The sequence below is a fragment of the Mytilus edulis genome, chromosome 8 (genome assembly GCF_963676685.1).
Source record: "Mytilus edulis chromosome 8, xbMytEdul2.2, whole genome shotgun sequence".
Lineage (NCBI taxonomy): Eukaryota > Metazoa > Mollusca > Bivalvia > Mytilida > Mytilidae > Mytilus > Mytilus edulis.
This window is the reverse complement of record NC_092351.1, coordinates 30333775-30357389: the sequence shown is the minus strand read 5'-3', so window position 1 is coordinate 30357389 and position 23615 is coordinate 30333775. Positions and strand designations below refer to the sequence as shown.

General features: G+C 31.7%; 1 protein-coding gene across 1 annotated transcript in view; it reads right to left on the bottom strand.

Moving 5' to 3' along the window:
- LOC139486637 (CUB and sushi domain-containing protein 2-like) overlaps positions 1 to 21135 on the bottom strand; it is a 44210-nt gene extending 23075 nt beyond the window's left edge. The window contains exon 1 of the mRNA XM_071271563.1: positions 21048 to 21135. Coding sequence (XP_071127664.1) covers positions 21048 to 21135 — 88 coding nt within the window. The remainder of the gene's footprint in view (positions 1 to 21047) is intronic.
- Positions 21136 to 23615: the final 2480 nt, after the last annotated feature.

Below are 23615 nucleotides of genomic sequence, written 5' to 3'. Positions count from 1 at the left end.
TATATCAAAAACGTTGACAAATCAAGCTGTACAGCAACGTTTTTATCATTGATGGTAGAAATATAAAGATGTCGTAATAAGAAAAGAAAAAAAATGAAAAAAATCGCGAACTCTTAGGACAATTCAAATTGGAAAAATATTGATCATATGGCATAATCCAGACTAAGACGTTAAACGAATAGAAAATTTGTTTGAGGACCAGAGAAATTAAATGTTTCAATACTTTTGCATGTGAAAAAAAACCGTATAGTTGTAAGTACTCTGAAAGATTCTTTTAAATATTTAAGATTCTACACTCAACTCTTCGAAAGAGGGTTTGAGTACAGTTTTGCAGACCTTGCAATAATTGTTTTTGTAAGGAACAATATTAATGCCTTTACCGTGAAGAAACACCAAATTCGACATCTTTAGTTGAAAGGGAACGTATTGGTCAAAATTCATTCGGTTTAATAAAGAAAACAACATTTGAATTAATAAATTATATACAGTAAATAATATAACACAACAAGTCACATGTTACTGTCGAAAACACCAAATATAAATGACTACTGTCATCGAATTATAAACTTTTAAGGTAAATCTTGAAATTCATTCTGAATATCTCTATTGATAAATCTCATTATGGCTTAAGATATGTCACCAGGAAAGTATTGTATACCGTATGTGACACTCACTATTATCGGAGTTCACCATATGTGACACTCACTATTATCGGAGGTCACCATATGTGACACTCACTATTATCGGAGTTCACCATATGTGACACTCACTATTATCGGAGTTCACCATATGTTGACAGATGATAAGTTAGTTTTTTTTTAAATATAATAAATAAAATAAAAATTGTAACATTCACTATCGACGAAGTTCAAGGATGAATCAATGCAGTTCAGGGAAAAATCAGTGTTAATTGCATCTTTCTCAATTTGGTTTCATCGGCATATCTGTATTTCAAAGATATTCTGAGTCCTGTAAACATTTCAAAGCAACACGAATAACTCCTTAAACAATGGGTATACGCATGTGCTTTCTACTTGTAAGCAGTTGTTGCTCAACTGGTGAAAATAATCGTGTTACTTATACACTACTAGTATCTAATTCCTTAAATAATTGAATGCTTCTTTTTGAAATTTATTTTGGCGTAAAAGCGTTGACCGAAGTACATACTGTATGAAGCGTCATTCCATTGAAAAACGCAGGGTCAACGCTTTTATAACCCCTTTAAAATTAATTAAGAAGCATTCAATACTAGTAACTACATATGTTTGCTAGAATTATAAAACACGAGTTCTATCAAGTTTTTCTCTTATGTTCTTTATTGCGGAAGCTCTTGTCATCATTATGGTTACATTTCATTTTGAAATAATTACATGCATTTATGTTTCATTCTTATACGTTATTTTGATCGGCCTACAACAATCTTGCATCCTTCTGAAATTAACATCCATTACACAATGAAATGTAACACTCATGATGACACGAGCTCACACAATGAAGTGCTCAGGTAAATTAAAGAAAAACGTTATCGAAATCGTATTTTCATGATCCTAGCTTAAAAATTAAATTACAAATATTGAATGCATCTTTTTGTAATATCAAAAGGTTGGAAAAGCGTTGACTGTGCACACATTTTCTGAATGAAGCTCTTCCGTGCTTCATACAGAATGTACTTCGGGTACTTCGGTCAACGCTTTTACACCCCAATGAATTAACGAAAAGACGCATTCAATTTTAAATTAAATGTTAATTTCAGAACGATACGGTATTGTTGTTAGCCACTCAAAATAAGGTGTCATAATGGATTCTATACATTGCATTCCCTTAAACCTCTTCATGAAATAATTGTACTTTAGTCCACTGCTAATTTGATGTCTCTACTATCAGACTTTGAGTTATATTTTAAAAAACGTTGACAAATTAAAAGTAACGTTTCAATATATAGCTCGAAGTACGATGGTAGGGATATCAAATTTGTAGTCTGTTGTAAAAATTAATTATTAATGCTATAAAAATTAAGTTAACACAACCTCCGAACTCGCAGTCAAATTCAAATCGGATAGTCCCTGGTTCAATGGCACACCCTAAACTCAAATTTAAAACAATAGGAATAATATGCTGAGTATGTGCACAACCAGGATAAAAAATTCAAAATGCCATTTCTGCATGAAGACAAAGAAATCAACTAATTTTGATGAGTGGTGAAGTCGAATGTTTGAATAACACTGCATGAGAAAATAATAGTTGTGAGTACTATTACAGATTGTATTTATATTTAGTTTCCAATTCAGACTCTTACAATATGTTGTTACACAGTTATTCGGAAGGTTGCTTTTGATTTGTGCATAAAAAGATGCTTCCAACTTGGAAAAAGGTTATGAATACCAATTGACAGACCCAGTAATATTACATTTTTGTAAGGACGTGTATTTGGCTTCATATTCATTGGCTTAAAGGAACATCAAATTCAACAGCTGAAAACTCAAAGGCACATGTTGAAGGGAATTCGTTTAGTTAAATTTAAAAATAAAACATTAATTTTTTGAATTAAGTTCAAATAACAAAATGTATAAACAGAATGCTATAACAAATATGAAATCAATCAACACAGTAAATAATGTATAAACAAAAATACCTGATACTGAATCCAAGAGATGAATGACCACTGTAATCGAATAACAAAAGAAAATCTTGAAATTCATTCTGAATATCTCAGTTGAGAAATCTCATCTGGCTGACGAAATAATCCGAAAAGTATTTTATACTATATGAGACACTCACTATGGTCGGAGTTCAAAGGTGAAACTCACCATATGTTGACAGAACTCAACATGTGTTTTGAATAATAAGTTTGTTATTAGTGTGAAGGTAAATATATGAATAAGACTGTTACATATTTTTCGAAGAAAACTCAAGAATGAAAAACAAGCATAAATCTTAGGTGAAAGCTTTCCCGATGGATAAATGAGTTAAACGATTTCAATGTTATTTGATAACTTTATGAGTAAAACATCAACTCAGCCAAGGAAAAGGTCGGTTTAAAGTTTAATTTTGGTTCACTGACATATTTCTTAATTTGGGTTAACTGACATATCTGTTTTTGTAAGATATGCTGAGTGCTTTAAAAATATTCAAACGAAATTATATTTTATTTATTTTTTTCCCTTGGTAATTTAATTTGATGTCTCTGCTATCAGACTTTGGGATATATATATATATATATATATATATATATATATATATATATATATATATATATAAAACAGGTTGTCACCCAAGATGCATTGTAGTGTTTTCGTTTTATCGCTCGAAGTATTATGGCAGAAATATCAAGTAGTTTTTTCTTGTAGTATGTCGTGAAAAGAAAAGAAAAATAATGATCTCTTAGGAAAATTTAAATCGGAAAAAAATCGATCAAATGGTTAAATCTAGACTGGGACATTAAACAAATAGAAAACTTGCTTGATGAGGGTAAAAATACATTAAGTTGTAATACTCGTACAGATTCTTTTGAATATTTCTACAGCTGACGCTTACAGTATGTTCTTTCATAGTCGAATTGTTTAAAGGTAGCTTTTGATTTGTGACATGAAAAAGATGCTAACAACTTCAAACGAGGTTTTGAATACAATTTTACAGACCTAGAAATATTGCATTTACGTAAGGGAAAATATTAATTCTTTTACTGTGAAGGAACACCAAAATTTGACATCTTTAGTTAAAAATTCAAAGGAACGTCGTTGACAAAATTCCTTTGGTTAGGTTTAAAATCAAAACTCTATGAAACCTTTAATAAAAAAACCGGAAATAATTTGTACACAGTAAATAATATATAACACAACAAGTCACATGTTACTGTCGAAAACACCAAATATAAATGACTACTGTCATCGACTTGTAAAGGTAAATCTTGAAACTCATTCGAAATGTCTCTATAGATAAATCTCATCTGAATTAAGGAATGTCATCAGGAAAATTTGTATACCATATGATACACTCACAATTATCGGAGTTCAAAGGTGAATCTCACCATAGTTTGGCAGATGATAACATGTTTTTTTTTAAAAGAACACATAAAGATAAAAATTGTAACTCATACTATAATCGTAGTTCAAGGATATATTGCACCATATGTTGACAGATGTCTACATATTTAAAAAAAAAATGTTTTTATCATTAGTGTAAAAAATAAAAATATGAAGAATGATGCTTTTTTTTTGCGACGGAAAATTAAGAAACAAAACATTCATTAAACGATAAAAATGACAGTTGATAACATAAGCAACTGAGTATTTGAAGCAATATCAATTCATATATAAAACAAATCAGTTTGACGTGAAAAGATCTTAATATTCGATCACTAAAATTAAAGGGATACTCTCAGATTTTAAAAACATTTAAAAAAACGTAAGGCAATATATACTACGGAACGTTTAAAATGTTTCTTAAAACATTGTTTTGACGTCATTCTTTTGTTTTACCTGTTCTTCATTTCACTGATTGTTTAGCTCTCAAATATCTTTCAGAATAGCCCTCTTCTTTCTTAAAAATATTGAACAGCTAAAGAAAGCATATCTGGTTCTTACTGGTAAATGGTAGTTCAATCACTGTAATGAAAAAAAATGTTAATTTTCTTAAGGGTATATCATACAGTTTATTTTGACGGTGAGAATTTTTTCCCTTAAAGATATTTCATTCTTCAATTGACAGAGAATAAAATTTTGCCAAAAAAAATATATGCCGTCGATTTTGTTTTTGCAAAAAATACTGCTGAAAATTAAACATTTTTGCAATTTGGAAGAGACAGAGGTTTTTTGATAAAAAAAAATTAAATATGATTTTTTAATAAACATATACTGATATAATGGGGCTCAAATTGAAGCAAAATATTTCAAGATGGTTTGAAAAATCTAACTTTACCATTTAAAGAATTAATTCTTACCCAAATAAAGCCAAAAACGTTATAATTTCCCCCCAAAACAGCAAGAAGTGAACATCTGAAATGCACATTTAGAATTCTTTTAATTATTTTAAACGGTGTCGATTTGACCAATGTAAGATGTGTTATTCTGCGAAAAAAAGGAACGTCATAACGTTTTGCAAAATATTTGTCACTATACTTGTTTTTAAGAAAAATGGAGTAATATAGTATTGTTTATGCCCGCGTCACACTGTCCCGATTTTTATATACGATGGACACCCGAATGCGAAAATTGTAAGTTCGTACGAAGTTGGTCCCGATCTCGTTGAAATACCAAAAAGTGACAAAAGCAAGTACGATGAATAACGAAGTCTATACGATGGTGCCGAAATTATATACGATAGCAAAAGATGGAAAAACGAAGGTTAACCGAAGACAGGTATTTAAGCTTCACATCCCAGCCGAAGCCTACACGATGGATTACGATGATGGCGCGATGGCCATACGATGTCTAAAAGTCATCGTGTACATCTTACAATGCATTTTAATTATATGCCGAAGGTTTCACAAGTTTTAAATTGTTTGGTCAATATTAAATATATATATATATATATACATTTCATTTATGGTTTAATCATAAGACAGAAGACCGTGGGCTTGAAGGGTAAAACTTGACTCTGAGTCTCTGCATATAATGCCACCAAAATCAGGGAGAGGAAGAGTAAAATGGAGGGGTATGAGCCTAGAAGGAAAGTACAAGAAAAATAGATATAAAAGTGGAAAGTTCGGAATCGGATACCCATAGCACAGAGAAAAAGAGACAAAGAACTGGAATTCCGATCAAAACTTAACAAGAAATCAATAAACAGGACCAAGATCCCCAAAAGACGGAACAACAAGCGTCGACTTCTCCCCTAACTGATCAGACTGACCAGTGCATATCGCGCATGGCACTTTAGATGTTTTTTAATGTGTTTATGTATCAAATATGCATATTCAATTTATCATTTACTGCATGTGTCATATACAATTCCAGTAGTCAGCACTTTTTGTGCTGACATGAATTGTCATTGATATGGTTATATTTAAAAAAAAAATGAAATACTAAGGCTTTTCTACACCGGTCTTTTCTACCTCGGGCATAGATAACCTAAGCTGTATTTGGCAAAAAATTTAGGAATTTTGGTTCTCAATGCTCTTCAACTTCGTAATTTATTTGGTCTTTTTAACTTTTTTTTTATTCGATCGTCACTGATGAGTCTTTTGTAGACGAAACGCGCGTCTGGTGTATATACTAAATTTATTCCTGGTATATATGATGAGTTTATATACAAATATAGTGTCCATATTTGTCCTCAATATGTTACATACGAGGGGATGCCACGCTCGGCATTGCCTTGTTTGAACTGTAAAATGTGTGCACTAGTCTGAATAATCACCCATAATTATGCCCATGTTAACGATCAATCTTAAAGGTAAGGTAATGGGTTCGTTGATCCCTTTTATTCAAAAAGAGCTCTTTCCAGGAGAATATCATTATTAATATTAATATAGACAAAAGGAAGAATGTGGGGATAGCGACAAATGAGGCAAAATATGACATATAGAAAACAAAATGGTTATGGAGTAAACATTCGTGTGACAACAACTCAGACGATACATAAAAAATAGAATAATAAAGAAAAAGTTGGTTTCTCTATATACGTGTACCTGCAGTGTTGGTGTACGAGGCGCGTTTATGATTTTCATTATGTAACTTGATATGAAAAATTTACAAAAATTATATTTTACATGAAAAAGTAAACCCTGAGCCTGCAATAGCTGCTCTTCTTGTTCCATTTAAATTAATAGAAACAACGCTGTCGCCTTTCTTGTTCTCATAGAATCATATGATATGAGCTAAAATTGAGAATAGAAATGGGGAATGTGTCAAAGAGACAACAATCCGACCAAAGAAAAAACAACAGCAGAAGGTCACCAACAGGTCTTCAATGTAACGAGAAATTCACGCACCCGGAGTCGTTCTTCAGCTCGCCCCATAACAAATGCATACTAGTTAATTGATAATGAACGCCATTCTAATTTCCGAATTGTACACAAGAAACCAAAATTCAAATAATACAAGACTAACAAACACAAGAAGCTGCTGACTGGGGACAGGAGCAAAAATGCGGCGGGTTTAACATGTTTTGTGAACGTCTTTCTTAAATGTCGTATTAGACTGACCAGTGCGTATCGCGCATGGTACTTTAAATGTATTGTAGCGCGAAAATTAACTTACATTTAGCTGGATTTATTGCCGTCGTAGTTCCATCTTGTCGCCTTCGTACTTTTATTCGATGACAACACGACGGGATTACGAGGTCCTCACGAAGTCGTGTTGCCATCGTAAGACCTTCAAATAGCTTCGTGATTCATTCGTGAAGACATCGCAATGTCAAAATTGCCCGATGGAAGCGATGGAAACACGAATGCAATACGATGTTCAAAGATGCATTCCCGATGACATTACGATGGTGAGGATGGTGATACGAACTCAATACGAACACTCAACATCGGACGCACCTTCGGGGATTTTTTAACATGTTAAAAAATTTACACCCTTCCCGAAGTTGTCCCCGAATCCTAGAAAAAGTGGCCGATGGTTCTACGATGGTTAAAGATGGCACTATGAATAGCCCGATCTGGATACGATCAGTCGCGATTTTGAAAATTTCCATAATCGTGTTGCCATCGGCGTAAAAATCGGGACAGTGTGACGCGGCCATTACTCAATCCCTTCCGTAAGCCTCACAAATTGTGCCAAAATTTAAGACGTTTCGGGACGTAACGATATATTTCCCCGCTAATTTTTCAAAGGCAGTGCTACGGTGTGGCAGACAAATGTATTTTTACACTGTGACTTTGTTGGATAGTTGTCTCGATAGCACTCATACCGCATCTTCTTATTTTTCATTCTCGATAGCACTCATGCCGCATCTTCTTATTCTTTATTCTCGATAGCTCTCATACCGCATCTTCTTATTTATAATGGACCAGTATCTGTACGAGATAATGATTCAGATAGCTTTACTATTGTGCTTGTCAAAATTGTGAAAGCCGAGTGTGAAACAATACATGCAAACCATGGAATTACAAACTATCAAAATAGTCCCCGGCTCAGGTATTTGTTATCCCTCTTTTAAAACAAACGTATTACACGTTAGCAATCCGTTTCTGTGTGTCGGTCTATAGTACAAAGCAGGGTTAATTTTCATATTATATTTGATGTTTTTGGTCTGATTATTCATTTAATATTCAACTTGACGTCCGTCATCCATAATCATTATTTATTTTACCGTTACTTTACATAGAAGTGTTTTTCTTACACTGATTTGTATGAAACTGTCTATAATTTCACATATCGAAATCAAAAAGAGAGCACGTGAAATTTTGCAACTAAACACTTGTCTAAAATCTCATCGACTCTGTATTAAAAATTCATGTGACAGTTTTGTTTTTTTCTTTTCTTTACAGGCTTTTAGCTATAACAAAAATCTGTATTTTGACTCTTAGTGTTTTGAATTATAAGTTTCGTTAGGTTGTTGTCGTATTAATCATGTTAATGTATACATCTAAAATCTTTTTCATAAAAAAAGAATTGATTGGGTATAGAAATATTGCGGCCGGTTAGCTGCTCGGATGTATACATTTGCAGCCTCGTTTAGTCGAAATAAATAATTGACACAGTATTTGTCCACCTAAACGAGCATGACTGCCGTGATTTTACACTTGAAAACATATGAGATATTGCATATATGCACAATGGAGATTGTTTTCTGTTCTACTGCCCTCTACATAGTTTGGCTGCATACAATGTAACCACTGATGTAGACTACTATATTATTATTGATTGTTCAAACAAATGAATTCAAAGAGAAAGATGCGGAAAGAAATTCTCTAAAATTTTCGTTTAAAAAAAAATGAAATAAAATTAAATACCAAAACTGGAAAACTGTTTGAGACAATTAGCAGTTGAGAACTGATGGTTATGTATCACTATATGAAACTGATGAATTGATTGCTCCCGTGCTCCGGTGGCAAGTATATCACGCATATTTACGACGAGGCGAAAGTGGATCTGAAATAAATGATGGATACACTATCAAGATATAAAGAGTTTGCTAGCGGTAAAACGTATGCCGTACTAGATTAAGTTGAATAATGATAAAAATCTAGAAATAAGCTACTAGCCCCTCACTCCAAAAAAAATTATTTTGAATTATGGTATTTCCATTGCTGTTTTTTTCTATCCTTAAGAAGGCGTGTCTAGTATGTCAAGACCTACACTTCTTTTTTTGTTAAATTATATATTTGTTTCCTCATACATAAGTAAACACCAACATCGTCAGTGCATATATTACAATGTTTACCAATTTCAATATTATTTTATTACTGTGTCATCTTTTGTTTTACATTGTTTACCGGTACTGTATATATTAGCACTTCAACGCACAGCTAGATGCATGATAAATGTTAGTTTACGCCGTATTTTATTTTTCCCAAGAAGCCATTTTTTCCATCTTTTTCATGTAAAACCAAACTTTGAGTTTTCTATCCTGAATGACAAAATCTCGGAAAAGTTTGGTAAAGAACTAATGACAGTTTGTGTGTTCTAATGCAATAATAAATTATTACGCATTTGCTTTCGTTGTTTTCTACTGTATTGAAAATAATTTTAATAAAACGGAAACTTAAGTGAGTATGATCTAGTAGTGATCAAGAGAATTGCAGTTCTTTTATAAGAGACCAAGATGACAAAGATATCTTAAGTTTTGAGTTCTAGTTCTGTTAATATTCTGTATGAGTTTTTTGCCGATTCCCGTCGTGTCCTTTCTATTGAGGACAGAAACCACCCTTTCCAGACGGCAACTATGACGTCGTTGAAACTCCGTGAATTTACGGGAAACTGTTGGATATGCTCTTAACTGTTTTCATCATGTATAGAATAATACAACAAAAGAACAAATTACAGTTAAATTTTTTTTAATATTAAAGTCAAGCTTCAATACAATAATTTTGTCACTCATCAAAACGGTTTCTTGAGGAAAAATCAGTTTCAAATTGATTTTTTTCTCTTAGATTTAAGAAACAGAATTGTAATATACGCGTCTTTCATCATTGCTAAATATTCCATATGTCTCGTGGGAAAAGGATACAATATACGGCAACGTAACCTTTTAGATAGATAAGGATGAAAAAAATGTCACATTAGGTGCAATTCGGGAACCCTCGCGTCACATTGGTGCTGATAACGTCTATACAAAGCAAATTTTTTAAATCGATAAATTGAAATATGAAACAAATATCTATGTCATTCAATACTTAAACAAGAAAGTACGATGCCCAATTTAAAAACAAATATCTGGAAAAATTACTAAGTACACACCAAATCACTAAATCGAATTTTTAGGATGTGTAGTTAATCTTAATCGCAGTTTATGTACTTCTGATAACTGATTCTTTGATCGTTTGCGGATGGTACAAAACATTTTTTTATGATTCAGTGTAACTTAAAAATTTAATCTATGACTTGATTATATAGTGTATACATCTACTAAAACAGAACGGTATGTTATCTATTATTTTTAGATAGATAAACATGGAAAAACTGTCACATTAGGTGCATTTCGGGAACCCTTACGTTACATTGGTGCTTATAACAGCATTTGAGACAACATACTTATGTTATTTGACTGAAAACCACAAAAAAAGAAATCTCTAACTTTTAGCCAAATATTCACACAAATTTGTTTTACATTAATGTGTTCAACGCAAACTTAAAACTTGACAAAACAAATGTCAACCTGTGTCATAATATTTTTTTGTGGACACATGTTTTCTTCTTATTCAAAAGATTTGATTGCAATTACTGATGGTTTGTTATTATGCAAGTGGTCTCTTCCTATTTGTTGTTTCATTTGAAAAAGGAATATATATCATCAAATCAAATATCGATATCAACACATGTAAATGGATAGAGATTTTTTTTATAAAAAAGTAGGAAGGTAATAAAGAGTCATCAGCAACTTATAGTAGAATAAAGACAGAAAAAAACCCAAGACGGAACAAAAAAAGATGCAAGATAAGAAAAGAAAAACAGAACTAAGAAAACTGGTCGACACCACAAATCTTCTCAATTTCGGTTTGATCCTTGCATTTTTTACAAAATTGTTTTCCCTTAAATTAAATCGTAAATATAAATACTTGTAGATCTACTGTAACATCTTGTCTTGACACACTTTTAGCATTTTACAGGATCATGCTTTTCTCGAACTGCTTATGACGTCCTTAACTTAATCCCTCAGATGTGTACTAATTCATATTTAAGTTCGAAAATATTTGTTATCTTATAAGATGAAATAAAAAATGCACCAGATTTTAACATCTTCGTCCTTATCATTTCGTTGTTAACCGTTACATATCTCCTTATTCCTATAGATATGCAATGTTCAGTGCGATGGGATTTTTTTACAATATTTCAAAAAGTCAAAAGGAAGCTTAAATCGATAAATATTTTACATACAGGATAAAGCTGTCGCTCGTTCTCTTCTATCCAGCAGTGTAATTACTGATAAAATAAGTCTGTTCGGTTGTGTGGCATGTGTAATTACACAGTCGGTGTTTTGGTCGTATAATCCGATGCTTCGTGTAAGGAGACTGTCCCTATAAAACACATACTGAAACTGTCAAACTAATTATTTTCACATCATCAACATAGCTCAATGGGAAGCTGAATAATTTTAAGCTGTTTTTTTTTATGTCGAAAGCTCTAATAAGGCTATCTAAAATAACACAAAGAGATTAACTAACGCGGTTATGAGGACCCATAGGAAATTATGTGTAATTATCTCTGGATAATAACAATTCATCAATGGTTTATGGGGGTAAATAAAAGAACAAAGATAGCATTTACGTTTAAGGGCACTTAGATTTTTGCATTCGATGCATTAGAAATCGTATCAATTCTTAAGTAAGGTTAGGAGTATTCGTTGAAGTGGTGTCAAGATATACATTTTACAGTAAAACCTTAAAGGTTTGTAACTTGGGAAAAGCTCGGGATCAAACTTATTATTATAAGTGCTTGTAAGACTTCATATTCAAATACCATTATTAATAATTATAGTAACGGGTAAATGTATTTTTCGAAACTCTATTAGCTTGATTAACACCCTTCAGTCAAATGTTACATGTATAGATAATAATGAATTGGAAAAACTTTGAATTACCAAGCAAAATAGTGCAGTATAAACAGCTTAAAAACTTATTAAACCGTTGTTTTATTATCTCAAACTGTTCTAGCGTGATTGCCAACTTTCTGTCAGATGCTAACGTTTATAAGCAGCACATTGATTAGCTTTCATTAGGCAGGTTAATTGATATATAACACAATTTGTCTAAAACAATTCTGATGATTGCTACATGACCTTGTACTATAGCATTATTCATTTTGTAGCAACTGGTTTTTTTTATATTATCTAATATATATTATATCACAAATTAAAACATCAACTACGCGAAAATCCAATAATACGCCTACAAATATAATATGCTACTTCTTTACGACGACAGCCCTATACTAATCAAAGAAAGCATCAATATGTTACCAGTCTGAATTATAATAATTTTCAAAATTTGATTTCTGTCAATCATAAACTCATATGGAAATAATAAGATATATACATATTCACACGGGAACATGCCATTTATTGAATGTAATTGAGTATCCTTTATTCATCATGCAGGTGAACAAGATTCAATCATTATAATTATGCATTGTATGTCATTCAACAAATGGCAAAGCAAAGGTAAAAAACATTAGCCGAATTGGCAACAGCTGTCTTATTCCTGTCCTTGATAGGCATTTTCTAATTCAGAAAATGGTAGATTAATTTTGTTTTAAAGCTTGCGAAACCTCTTACTTGTATGAAGTTTGCCAACTGTGTGTGAACAAAACAAACATACATAAAATGTCAAAAATAAGGTTGTAGCAGTAAACATTGTGTTATAATTTTAAACACTACTGATTTACTAATTTTCACATCATCACCATGATCCACGTGGATCTGAACACACTTCGCTTTTTAATATTTGAATTCCGTATGGGGAATCTCCATTTCAAACAAGCTGATTAACCAACGCTGTCATGCGAACATTAAAGACCCAAAGGAATGTATGTGTAATTATATCTGGATAAAACAATTCAATTTACAAATGTTTTATGAGGCAACGCACAGAATACAGAGAGCATTAGTGATTAGGGACATCTAGGTCTTCGCACTCGAAGCATTATAAAACTTATCTATTCGAAAGTAATGTTGGATTTATTCGTGTAAGTGGTGTCATATTAAACAGTTATACCTTACAGGACTATCACTTGGGAAAAGGTCGGGATCAAATATAAAACTAACCAACTATAATACTCAAAGCAATTAATTAGACGGGTCTATATATTTACAATGCAATAGCAGTTTTATGTATAACTGGAAGGGTTTTTATTCAAAGTTGCACTTCGAATAACGGATAAAAACGTTTTAAATTACTATGAAAAAAATATACTAGTATTAACATATCAGTGTTGGTTTCGCATTTTATTTAACAAATATCCAATTAATACTCAGACTAAAATTTATCCAATAGGTGGTTCACAGCGGATAGAACTAGTGTGAATTTCGAATACCACACAAACAAATGCTAAATCACAAAAATGCTGAAAATTCAAAATGGAAAGACCATAATCAAAAAGCACATTCAAAAGCACAAACGGACCAAACAAATAGTACTTACAAGTGTGATATGGTTAATTTAAAGGCTATAACTATATAGTTCATCTGATTTCAAAAACAAATATAAAGTGTCGCAGGTATTCATATTTTTGTGCACTAATTTGAAAGAGATACTTTTTTTTAAATTGTTAAAAAAACATATTTAATGAAAATCAATTGGTGCATATGAACATACCAAAATACTTAATACTAGTGAAAACGATCTTAATACTGTTTCTAAATTATCTTTATGATCTTCTTTAAATATAATATGGTAATGCTCCTTCTTAGTCATTAACCATTCACATGTAAATAAAATCCCAGTTGGAGTGGAGAGCCTGTGAGTATTTTACAAACCAGGGTTACATCTTGTGTGCAGTCACGGCAAAGGAATTCGATTAGAATGGGGTAAAAACCAGAGATTTCTCGACATTAGATTAAGAATTTAAAGTTTTTTTATAATTTTATTGGAGTGTAAGTGCATAAACAATCATTCAGACACATATTTACAATTAAGTATTATATCCAGATCATCAACAACAAACAATGCATCTTCTTCTATTCTGTCAGTGCTATCTACCTTATAACTACAATCAAAGAACTTAAGGTGTGTACAAATAATGGTATTAATTATTTTTGGAGTGTTGAAATAATTATGTGTTCTAAGATAAAATACATGCTTTCCTATAGTTGTTAATATCTGTGTCATTTTGGTCTTTTGTGGATAGTTGTCTCATTGGCAATCATACCACATCTTCTTTTTTATATTTTCATGGTACTTTTAGATCCAATGACAGTGATGATTTTCCTTCTTTATACACTATTTTTCAACACAATTTTATTAGGAAAATATTGCCATATTTGACAAATTGTGTTTTTTTTTGAAAAATACGATTGTAAATGCATCTGTTGTAGCTCCTTTTAAGCCGTTTTTGTAACGATAAAGGAAAGTATGCTAGATACACTAACTGGAAATGTGAAGTTAGATTGAAGCTTTATATTATAAACTCATGTCGGTACCTTTTATATCTTACTATGTAGTATGGTATTTTTCTCTTTGTTGAAGGCCATCCAGTGACTTATATATTTTTGTATTATATGTCATTTGGTCTCTTGTTATTTTTTTCTCATTTGTAATCATACAGCATCTACTTTTTAATTTTTTTTTAAACAGATCCATCCGTTGATTGATTATCTCAAACCGTTCTAGCTTGATTGACATCCCTCTGTCAGATGCTTAGCTGTATTTTTAGTAGTATGATTAGCTGTTATTAGACAGTTTAATTGATATATCATAACATTTTGCCAAAATGCTACTCCAATACTTCCTGCATGACCTTGTGCTGAACCACTATTCACCGTATATTATAACAACTGTTCGTTTTTTCTTCACTTGTATATCCGATATGTATTGTTTCATCAAATAATAAATCTTATGATAACCAGATTATAACCATGGAAATATATGATGATACTACTATGGTTATGATGACAGTCCTTAACTATATCAAGGAAAGCGTCAATATATCATAAAATTAGCAGTCTGCAGGCTAATTGGGACTTTCCATAAAGAGCGCTCAGGCGTTGGATTTCTGTCAATCAAAAATTTTCAAAGGACGATAGATAAATATATACAAAGTTAAATTACCGAAGGACTCCCCATTTAATTATATATTGAAAGGTGTTATTTCGTTTTAACTACAGAAGCATGGATCTAAACATGCATATGGTATCGTTCGGTTTATGTTCACTAGTGGTAATATGTCGTTTGATTTAGTTAAGCCATTTCAATTGATATTGTATGGTGTGTATTTCTATGTTGTGATGTTACACTATTGTTTCAGATAAGGATGAAGGTTGGTACCTATTGAAACGTTCAATCCAGCTGCATTTGTTTGCACCTTAATCAGGAATGATATCATTTTGATGCACGATAGATTTATTATAGAGACTTTGTGTCTATTGTCTTTATGTGAGGTGTCTTGTGCCTAGTACCGATCTTTTAAGTTAAGAGAATTGCTACTAAATTAAATGTTTAAAGTGTATTCTTTTGTTCTTAAAATATGACTTTGTACTTTAAAAGATCCCGTCAGTATGATATTGCTCTATTATAAGGTATTATGGTATATTTCTATTATGAATTACAATATACGTTGAACCACGAACGTCAAAATCATTCAATCGCGTAGTGGAATCAACTATTTTTGGATTCTTATAAATTCTATATATAACTTTTGGACTAGTTTAAATCTCTATTTCTGAAATTTATTCTTACATACTTTTGATTTTTTAACCCTGTATGCTAACATTGGTTATGTAAATTTTAAAATTGTTTGTATGCACATTGAACGACAAATGTATGTGACGTATAAAACATTTTCTGACGTCAGACACTCAAATCAATCAATGTGTTCGTAGATAGTAGATTTTTTTGTGTTCTGTTGGATTGTTCCTTTTTGGAATTGTTGTACGATGATGACTGATATTCGCGTATTTTGACTATTTTATTTATTGTGGATTATAATTGCTTACATCCACTTCATATATGAACTCTGGTTGATAGTTGTCTCATTGATATTCATGCCACATCTCTTCATCTATACTATTAAACGAGAAGACCTCATTTTGGGTGTCGCTTCTCTTCTTTCCACAATAAATTAATCAACACGCCTCTGTGTCCTATAGGTACAGCGCAAAGTGCCATTTGTCATCCATTCATATGATTATTCAGATTGAGTTATTTTTGGAGAAAACGAGAAAAAAGGCATCCGTATATTGTCCCGTCATTGCACGAAATTTCAAGTCAGATTAGACTTCCGGTTTGCGTTTTTCTGTATACTTTGAACATACATATACAAAGAATAAAATGTAATTTCAGAATTCTATCTGCTATCATTTTCAAGTTTACTATACACGGCAGTCACTACGGGGCGCCGAATGGAACTCTTGTGGTTTTGTACTCAAAATTCAATTTTGTACGGACAAAAGTGACTTTTGTTCAACAAAAATGAGTTCAGTTTAACAAAATTTGTATCATACTACTAATTTAAAATTTTGTCATACAAAATTATCTATCAGCGGACAAAAGTCACTTTTGTCATGACAAAATTCATTTTTGTTACACAGACTTGACTTTTGTTACCTAATTTGAAAATTGGGCGACAAAAGTGAATTTTGTATTCAAATTAGTTTAGTTTTGTTTCTGTGAACTAATTTGCATACAAAATCGACTTTTGTTACACAAAATTGACTTTTGTTACACAAAATTGACTTTTGTTACACAAAATTGACTTTTGTTACACAAAATTGACTTTTGTTACACAAAATTGACTTTTGTTACACAAAATTGACTTTTGTTACACAAAATTGACTTTTGTTACACAAAATTGACTTTGTTACACAAAATTGACTTTTGTCTCAACAAAATTGACAAAATTGACTTTTGTCTCAACAAAATTGACAAAATTCAATTTTGTCTCGACAAAATTGACAAAATTGAATTTTGTCTCAACAAAATTGATTTTTGTCTCACGAAAGTCAATTTTGTCTCATGAAAGTCAATTTTGTCTCATAAAAGTCAATTTTGTTGTTACAAAATTGAATTTTGTCATCACAAAAATGAATTTTGTCGTCACAAAATTGAATTTTGTCTCAACAAAATTGACAAAATTGACTTTTGTCTCAAAAAATTGACAAAATTGATTTTTGTCTCAACAAAATTGACAAAATTGACTTTTGTCTCAACAAAATGGACAAAATTGACTTTTGTCTCAACAAAATTAACAAAATTGACAAAATTGACTTTTGTCTCAACAAAATTGACAGAATTGAATTTTGTCTCACAAAATTGAATCTGACCTCACACAATTGACTTTTGTGATTTAATTTCCATATCAGGTACTAACAAAAGTGAATTTTGTATGCAAATATGTTTATATTTGCATTCCTTTTAGACAAAATTGACTTTTGTCATGACAAATATGAATTTTGTCTACAAAAATGAATTTTGTCTACACAAATGAATTTTGTCATCACAAAATTGAAGTTCTCACAAAACAAGTCTGTAGCACATAGTTTTGTAGACAAAAATGATTTTGTTATGACAAAATTGAATTTTGTACAAAACCACAAGAGTCCCATTCGGCGCCCCGTAGTCACAGGGTTTATTGAATAAAGAGGGTCTGTATACTATTTCAATGACCACTATGGATCGATTAGTAAACTTCGAAAATAGTACACTACATTTATATAGTATTGAATGTTCATAATATACAGATAAGCGCTAAAAATATTCATGTGAACTTTTGATACCTTTTCTGAAATTATCCAGTCATTAAATCTCTTACAAAATTCATTGATTACAAAAAAAAGAAGATGTGGTATGATAACCATGTTGAGACGACTCTCAACAAGAGACCAATATCATCATATGACACAGATATTAACTATAGGTTACCGTATGACCTTCAACAACGAGCAAAACCACAACCGCATATTCACCTTTAAAAGGCCCCGAACTGACAATGTAAAACAATTCAAACCAGAAAATAGCGGCCTTTTTTATGTACAAAAAAATGAACGAAAAAAAAAATATGTAACACATAAACAAACAACAACCACTGAATTACAGGCTCCTTACTTGAATGTTCATATTGAAATTGATAGAAAACCAAAAGATGGGAAAATTGGAAATAAAGGAGGAGGGATAAAAAAAAAAGTATTTTCCTGTCCACAATGACTTATGATACTTTTGCTGAAATTCTCCAGTCATTCAATATTTTACAAAACTCTTCCAATAACACTTTACATACTTTAAACTACGTTCTGAATGCCCGCGATTTAGCGGGTGTGTTCTAGTTAAATTAAAAGATTAACGGACAAGGTGACAACACATAAAATTAAAATAGAAATGCTAATTGCCAGTTTAAAAAAATGTTCTCCAGACCTAAACAAAAAAGAAATTCGTCAACTTCAGAACCATTTCGATTTTATTTATCTTTATTACAAGATTGATCGTTTATATAAATATACAGCGTTAATTTCCATTGTTTAACGGGAGCGTACATTTTAAAAGAATAAAATGTATAAAAACTATGGTTCCTAGTTTGTGCATTGTGATGAAAAGTTCGTATGTATCATTACTTTCATTTGTTTCTTACTCTTTCTTGTATTGTTCTTGTTCTATTGCAAATAATCAATTTCCTGACTGCATCAAGTGTGTCTATCAGTTTACCATAGTGATATCACATGGGAAGGTTAGAAACTAACCAAGTTAGCAAAATTTGATGCAGGAATGCAGATATTTAATATGAATTTTCATTTAAAAGAACCAATTCATAAAAATATTACTTATAAATATTAATATTTTTGCAAAAATTGATTATTTTTGTTTGTTTTTAATTATTTTTTTTAAATTGCTATTTTAAGGGGAGGTAACTCTAAAATAGTGCATTTTCTAAAGGATTTTACATGAATTTTCCTATTTTGTATTTTAACCTGAAAAAAATAACGGTGACCCTATCTTTTCATTTAAGATTCTCAAAGCATTGTCTGAAAGCTATCTTTTCCTTAAGTATTTAACAATTCTATCATTTTGTTTAGTTGTAAACCACAAACTGGTGTTTTTTACTGTATAATCCTTACAAAATGTGTCATTTTGTCGCGTCCTGTAGCTATCATTTTTATGTTTTATTTCAACATATATTAATAGATACTACGTTTTGACAAAGTACGAACAAATTCTATCATTTTTATTTTAGACTCCCATACCACCTTAAGTGTTTTAATGTGTTATCTTACCGTTTTTGTTAAAAACCCATTGGTGACCTTTGACTGCTTTTTGCTTTTTTGTCATGTTAATGTCTCTTTAACACATTTCACATTTCCATTCTCAATTTTTGATATGAAGAATGTGTTGATCAAATGAAAACTAAATCTTGTAATTGCCGTGAAAATAAGAAAGAATATTTACTGCTCTAGTAGCACCATGTACTGCAAGTTGTGTTAGATTGATAATTCAAAATGGTTCAATCATTTTACTTTGGATTTCATTTGATGGACATGTTGATATGGATAGTCTGTTTAAGCATCTTAAAAACCACATGAAGGTATACGCATATCAATAAACTGAACTCAGTGCGAAGAACCTTTAAAGTACACTTAGACAAAGAGCTCAATCTAGTGAAACACTTTTTTATGCTGGTCACTGTCTGTTATCAAACTGCACCGCAATCCTAAAAAAAAATATGCAAGTTAATTCTAATATATATATATATAGACGTAGAATCCAAAGGAAGTAAATAAACCGTTTACTGTAATAAATGTACAATATGTCTATGGGCCACAGATGCCCCTGCTTGTGAAAAGAAAACACAAGTAAACTCCACATATAGAAACAGGATTCACGTAATTTTGACTGTTAAGTGACGATAAGCATTGTGTATAAGTTTCAAAACATTTGGTTGAGGCAAACTAAAGTTAAAGAACAGAAACAACAGATTAAGCATCTTTCCTATCTTTAGTCTTCGTGTTGATATTTGTATCATTAGTACTAGTACTAACTTCTTATATCTAATAACTCTTAAACAGTAACACCACCCAATATTGAACTTGATTGAGCTGTGTTATGGGGTAATAAGCATAACGTATAAGGTTTATAAAATTTGATTGAATCAAACTTATTTAAAAGAACGAAAACGCAAATTCAGCATTTTCTATGTTTTTAAAGGAACATGATAACTCTTGAACGGTATAAGTGACGCCACCAAATTTTAAGTTCATTTTTTTGTATGTGGAAATAACCATTGTCCCAGGTTAGGGAGATGGTGAAGACCCCGCTAACATGTTCAACCCCGCCCTAGTTAGTATGCATGTGCCTGTCGCAAGTCAGTTGCCTATACATTTGTCCATTTCTTTCCTCGTTTGAATTTCGTTTTATTGTGTTTTTTCTATGTTGTGATGTTATAATATAGTTTCATCCGGCAGCAAATGTTTGCACCTGTCCTGAGTCAGGAATCTAATGTACAGTTTGTTTGTGTAATTTATACGTTTTTCTCGTTTCTCGTTTTTTATTTAGATTAGACCGTTGGTTTTCTCGATTGAATTGATTTACACTAGTAGTTTTGGGGCCCTTTATAGCTTGTGGTTCGGTGAAAGCCAAGGCTCCGTATGAAGACCGTACATTGACCTATAATGGTTTACCTTTATAAATTGTTATTTGGATAGAGATTTGTCTCATTGGCACTCATACAACATCTTCTATACCTATTTGCTCATTGTTGAAGGCCGTATGGTAACATCATGATATATGTTAATTTCTGTGTTACCTGGTCTCTTGTGGAGAGTTCTTCTTTGGCGCTCATGCCACATGAGGTGAAGGGTGGGGATACTGCTAGCATGTTTAATCTGCCGCATTCTGTTTGTATGAACCTGTTCCAAGTCAGGAGACTCTAATTTATGAATTGTCGTTTGTTTGTGTGTTACATATTTGTTTATGTTCATTTTTTGTACATAATTTGTCATTTTCTTTTCTCGGTGCTTTTTATAACTGACTATGCGGTACGGACTTTGCTCATTGTCGAAGGCCGTAGGGTGACTTATAGCTGTTAATTTCTGTGTCATTTAGTCTTTTGTGGAGTATTCTTATTGGCACTCATGACACATCTTCTTTTTATTTTGTGTATAAGTTTTGTAGTATTTGGTTGAGGCAACTAAAGTTAAAACAACGGAACCTTTTTTTTTTTACGTTCGGGACGAACGGACTAGACTAACTCCGCAGTTTATGCCCCTTTTCTATGGTACCAACACAGAAGTTCTGACTAGTGTGCTGGTGCTAGGCATTCCACCAGCACTGTTATTAACACACGCACACAAAATTTTATTTATAAAAATATTCAATCTTCATTTTGATTTGATTCTTTTTGACCTATAATGATTATATGCATGCCTAAATCTCACAAGTAGTATCAAATTTGACAAATTTATTGTACATAATACATTTTTGTTATATTCTATAACTTATTTTTCAATTAAACTTAAATTGATCATCACTTTCTTTTTATATGTCTTTTAAGATTCCATTTTGAACAAAACGATTTGTTACATATATACTTCAAACGTATTTCTATCAAATCTGACATTATTACAAAGCAGCTATTAAATAAAATGCATTCGAACTTTAAATGTGCATTTAAATATATATGCAAGTCGTCAACTGGTGAAGTGGCTAGATGCATATATCGTTGGCCAATTGAACGACAGGTCTCCAAAGTTTGTTGTTTTAAAACGTCTAGAAATATTATCGGAAATAAATAAAAACAGAACGACTGAATTAATTAAATAATGTTCGATATAATGTACCATTTCGATTTATTTTTAAAATCTAAACGATGCTTTATTTTTATCTAGTTTCCTAATCATTAGAATGAGACAATAATACCTTACAGCTTCTTTTGCCGTCGATCCTGAAATGATTAATGTTATAAAACAATTTTAGCGTCTTTGACCTACTTTACCTTTTTATTCGGATACTTGTGGGTATCTTCTTCAAGTTCAACGGGAACATTAGAATAATCTAGAAAAGAACCCAGATGGTACCAGGAATTCGGGTTGCTATAACCAAACAACCCGGATGTTGAACCAGTTACCATGGTTTCGAACCAAAGAACCAAGGTTCAGAACCAAACAACCCAGATGGAACCAGGGTTTAGAACCAGAGTGCCCGGATAGAACCTTATTGCATTCGGCATTCTCATGACTTTTTATACCTTCAACGTATTTTCCAAATCATTTATTTATTTAGTATATTTATATATAATATATAGAGCATAATCTTAGCTCATAAAATGTATATTTATGGCATTACATATACATTGACCATTATATGTTTTATGAAACAAAATTCAAATCAATTCTTGTTAATTTCTTTTATGATAGGATAAGGTATATTTACCTATTAATTCAAATGGAACAAGGAGAGCAGTTATTACAGGCTCAGAATTTACTTTCAAAAGTAAAATATTATTTTTTGTCAATTTTTCATATCAAGTAACATAGTGAAAATCTTAAACGCGCCTCGTACACAAACACTGCAGGTACACGTATATAGGGAAACCAACTTTTTCTTCATTATTCTGATTTTTTAATGTATCGTCTGAGTTGTTGGCACACAAATGCTTACTCCATAACCTTTTGTTTTTTTATGTCATATTTTGCCGCATTTGTTGCTTTCCCCACATCCTTCCTTTTGTCTATATTATTATGATATTCTCCTGGAAAGAGCTCTTTTTGAATAAAAGGGATCAACGATCCCATTACCTTACCTTTAAGATAGATCAGTAAACATGGGCATAATTACTATGGGTGATTATTCAGACACATTTTACAGTTCAAACAAGGCAATGCCGAGCGTGGCATCTTCTCGTATGTAACATATTTGGGACACATATGGACACTTTATTTGTATATGACACATGCAGATAATGGTAAATTGAATATGCATATTTGATACATAAACTATTTTTCCTCTCCCCCCCCCCCCTCTTCTCCCTGATGTTGGTGGCATTATATGCAGAGACTCAGAGTTAAGTTTTACACTTCAAGCCCACGGCCTTCTGTCTTATGATTAAACCAGAAATGAAATGTACAATATAATATATATTCAATATTGATCAAACAATTTAAAACGCGTGATGCCTTCGGTATATAATCTAAATGCATCGTAAGCTGTACACGACGTCTTTTAGACATCGTATGGCCATCGCGCCATCATCGTTATCCATCGTGTAGCCCTAGCTTGTAATCTATCATGTAGCCTTCGTGATCCATCGTGTAGTCTTCGGCTGAGATATGAAGCTTAAATACCCGTCTTCGGATAACCTTCGTATGTCCATCTT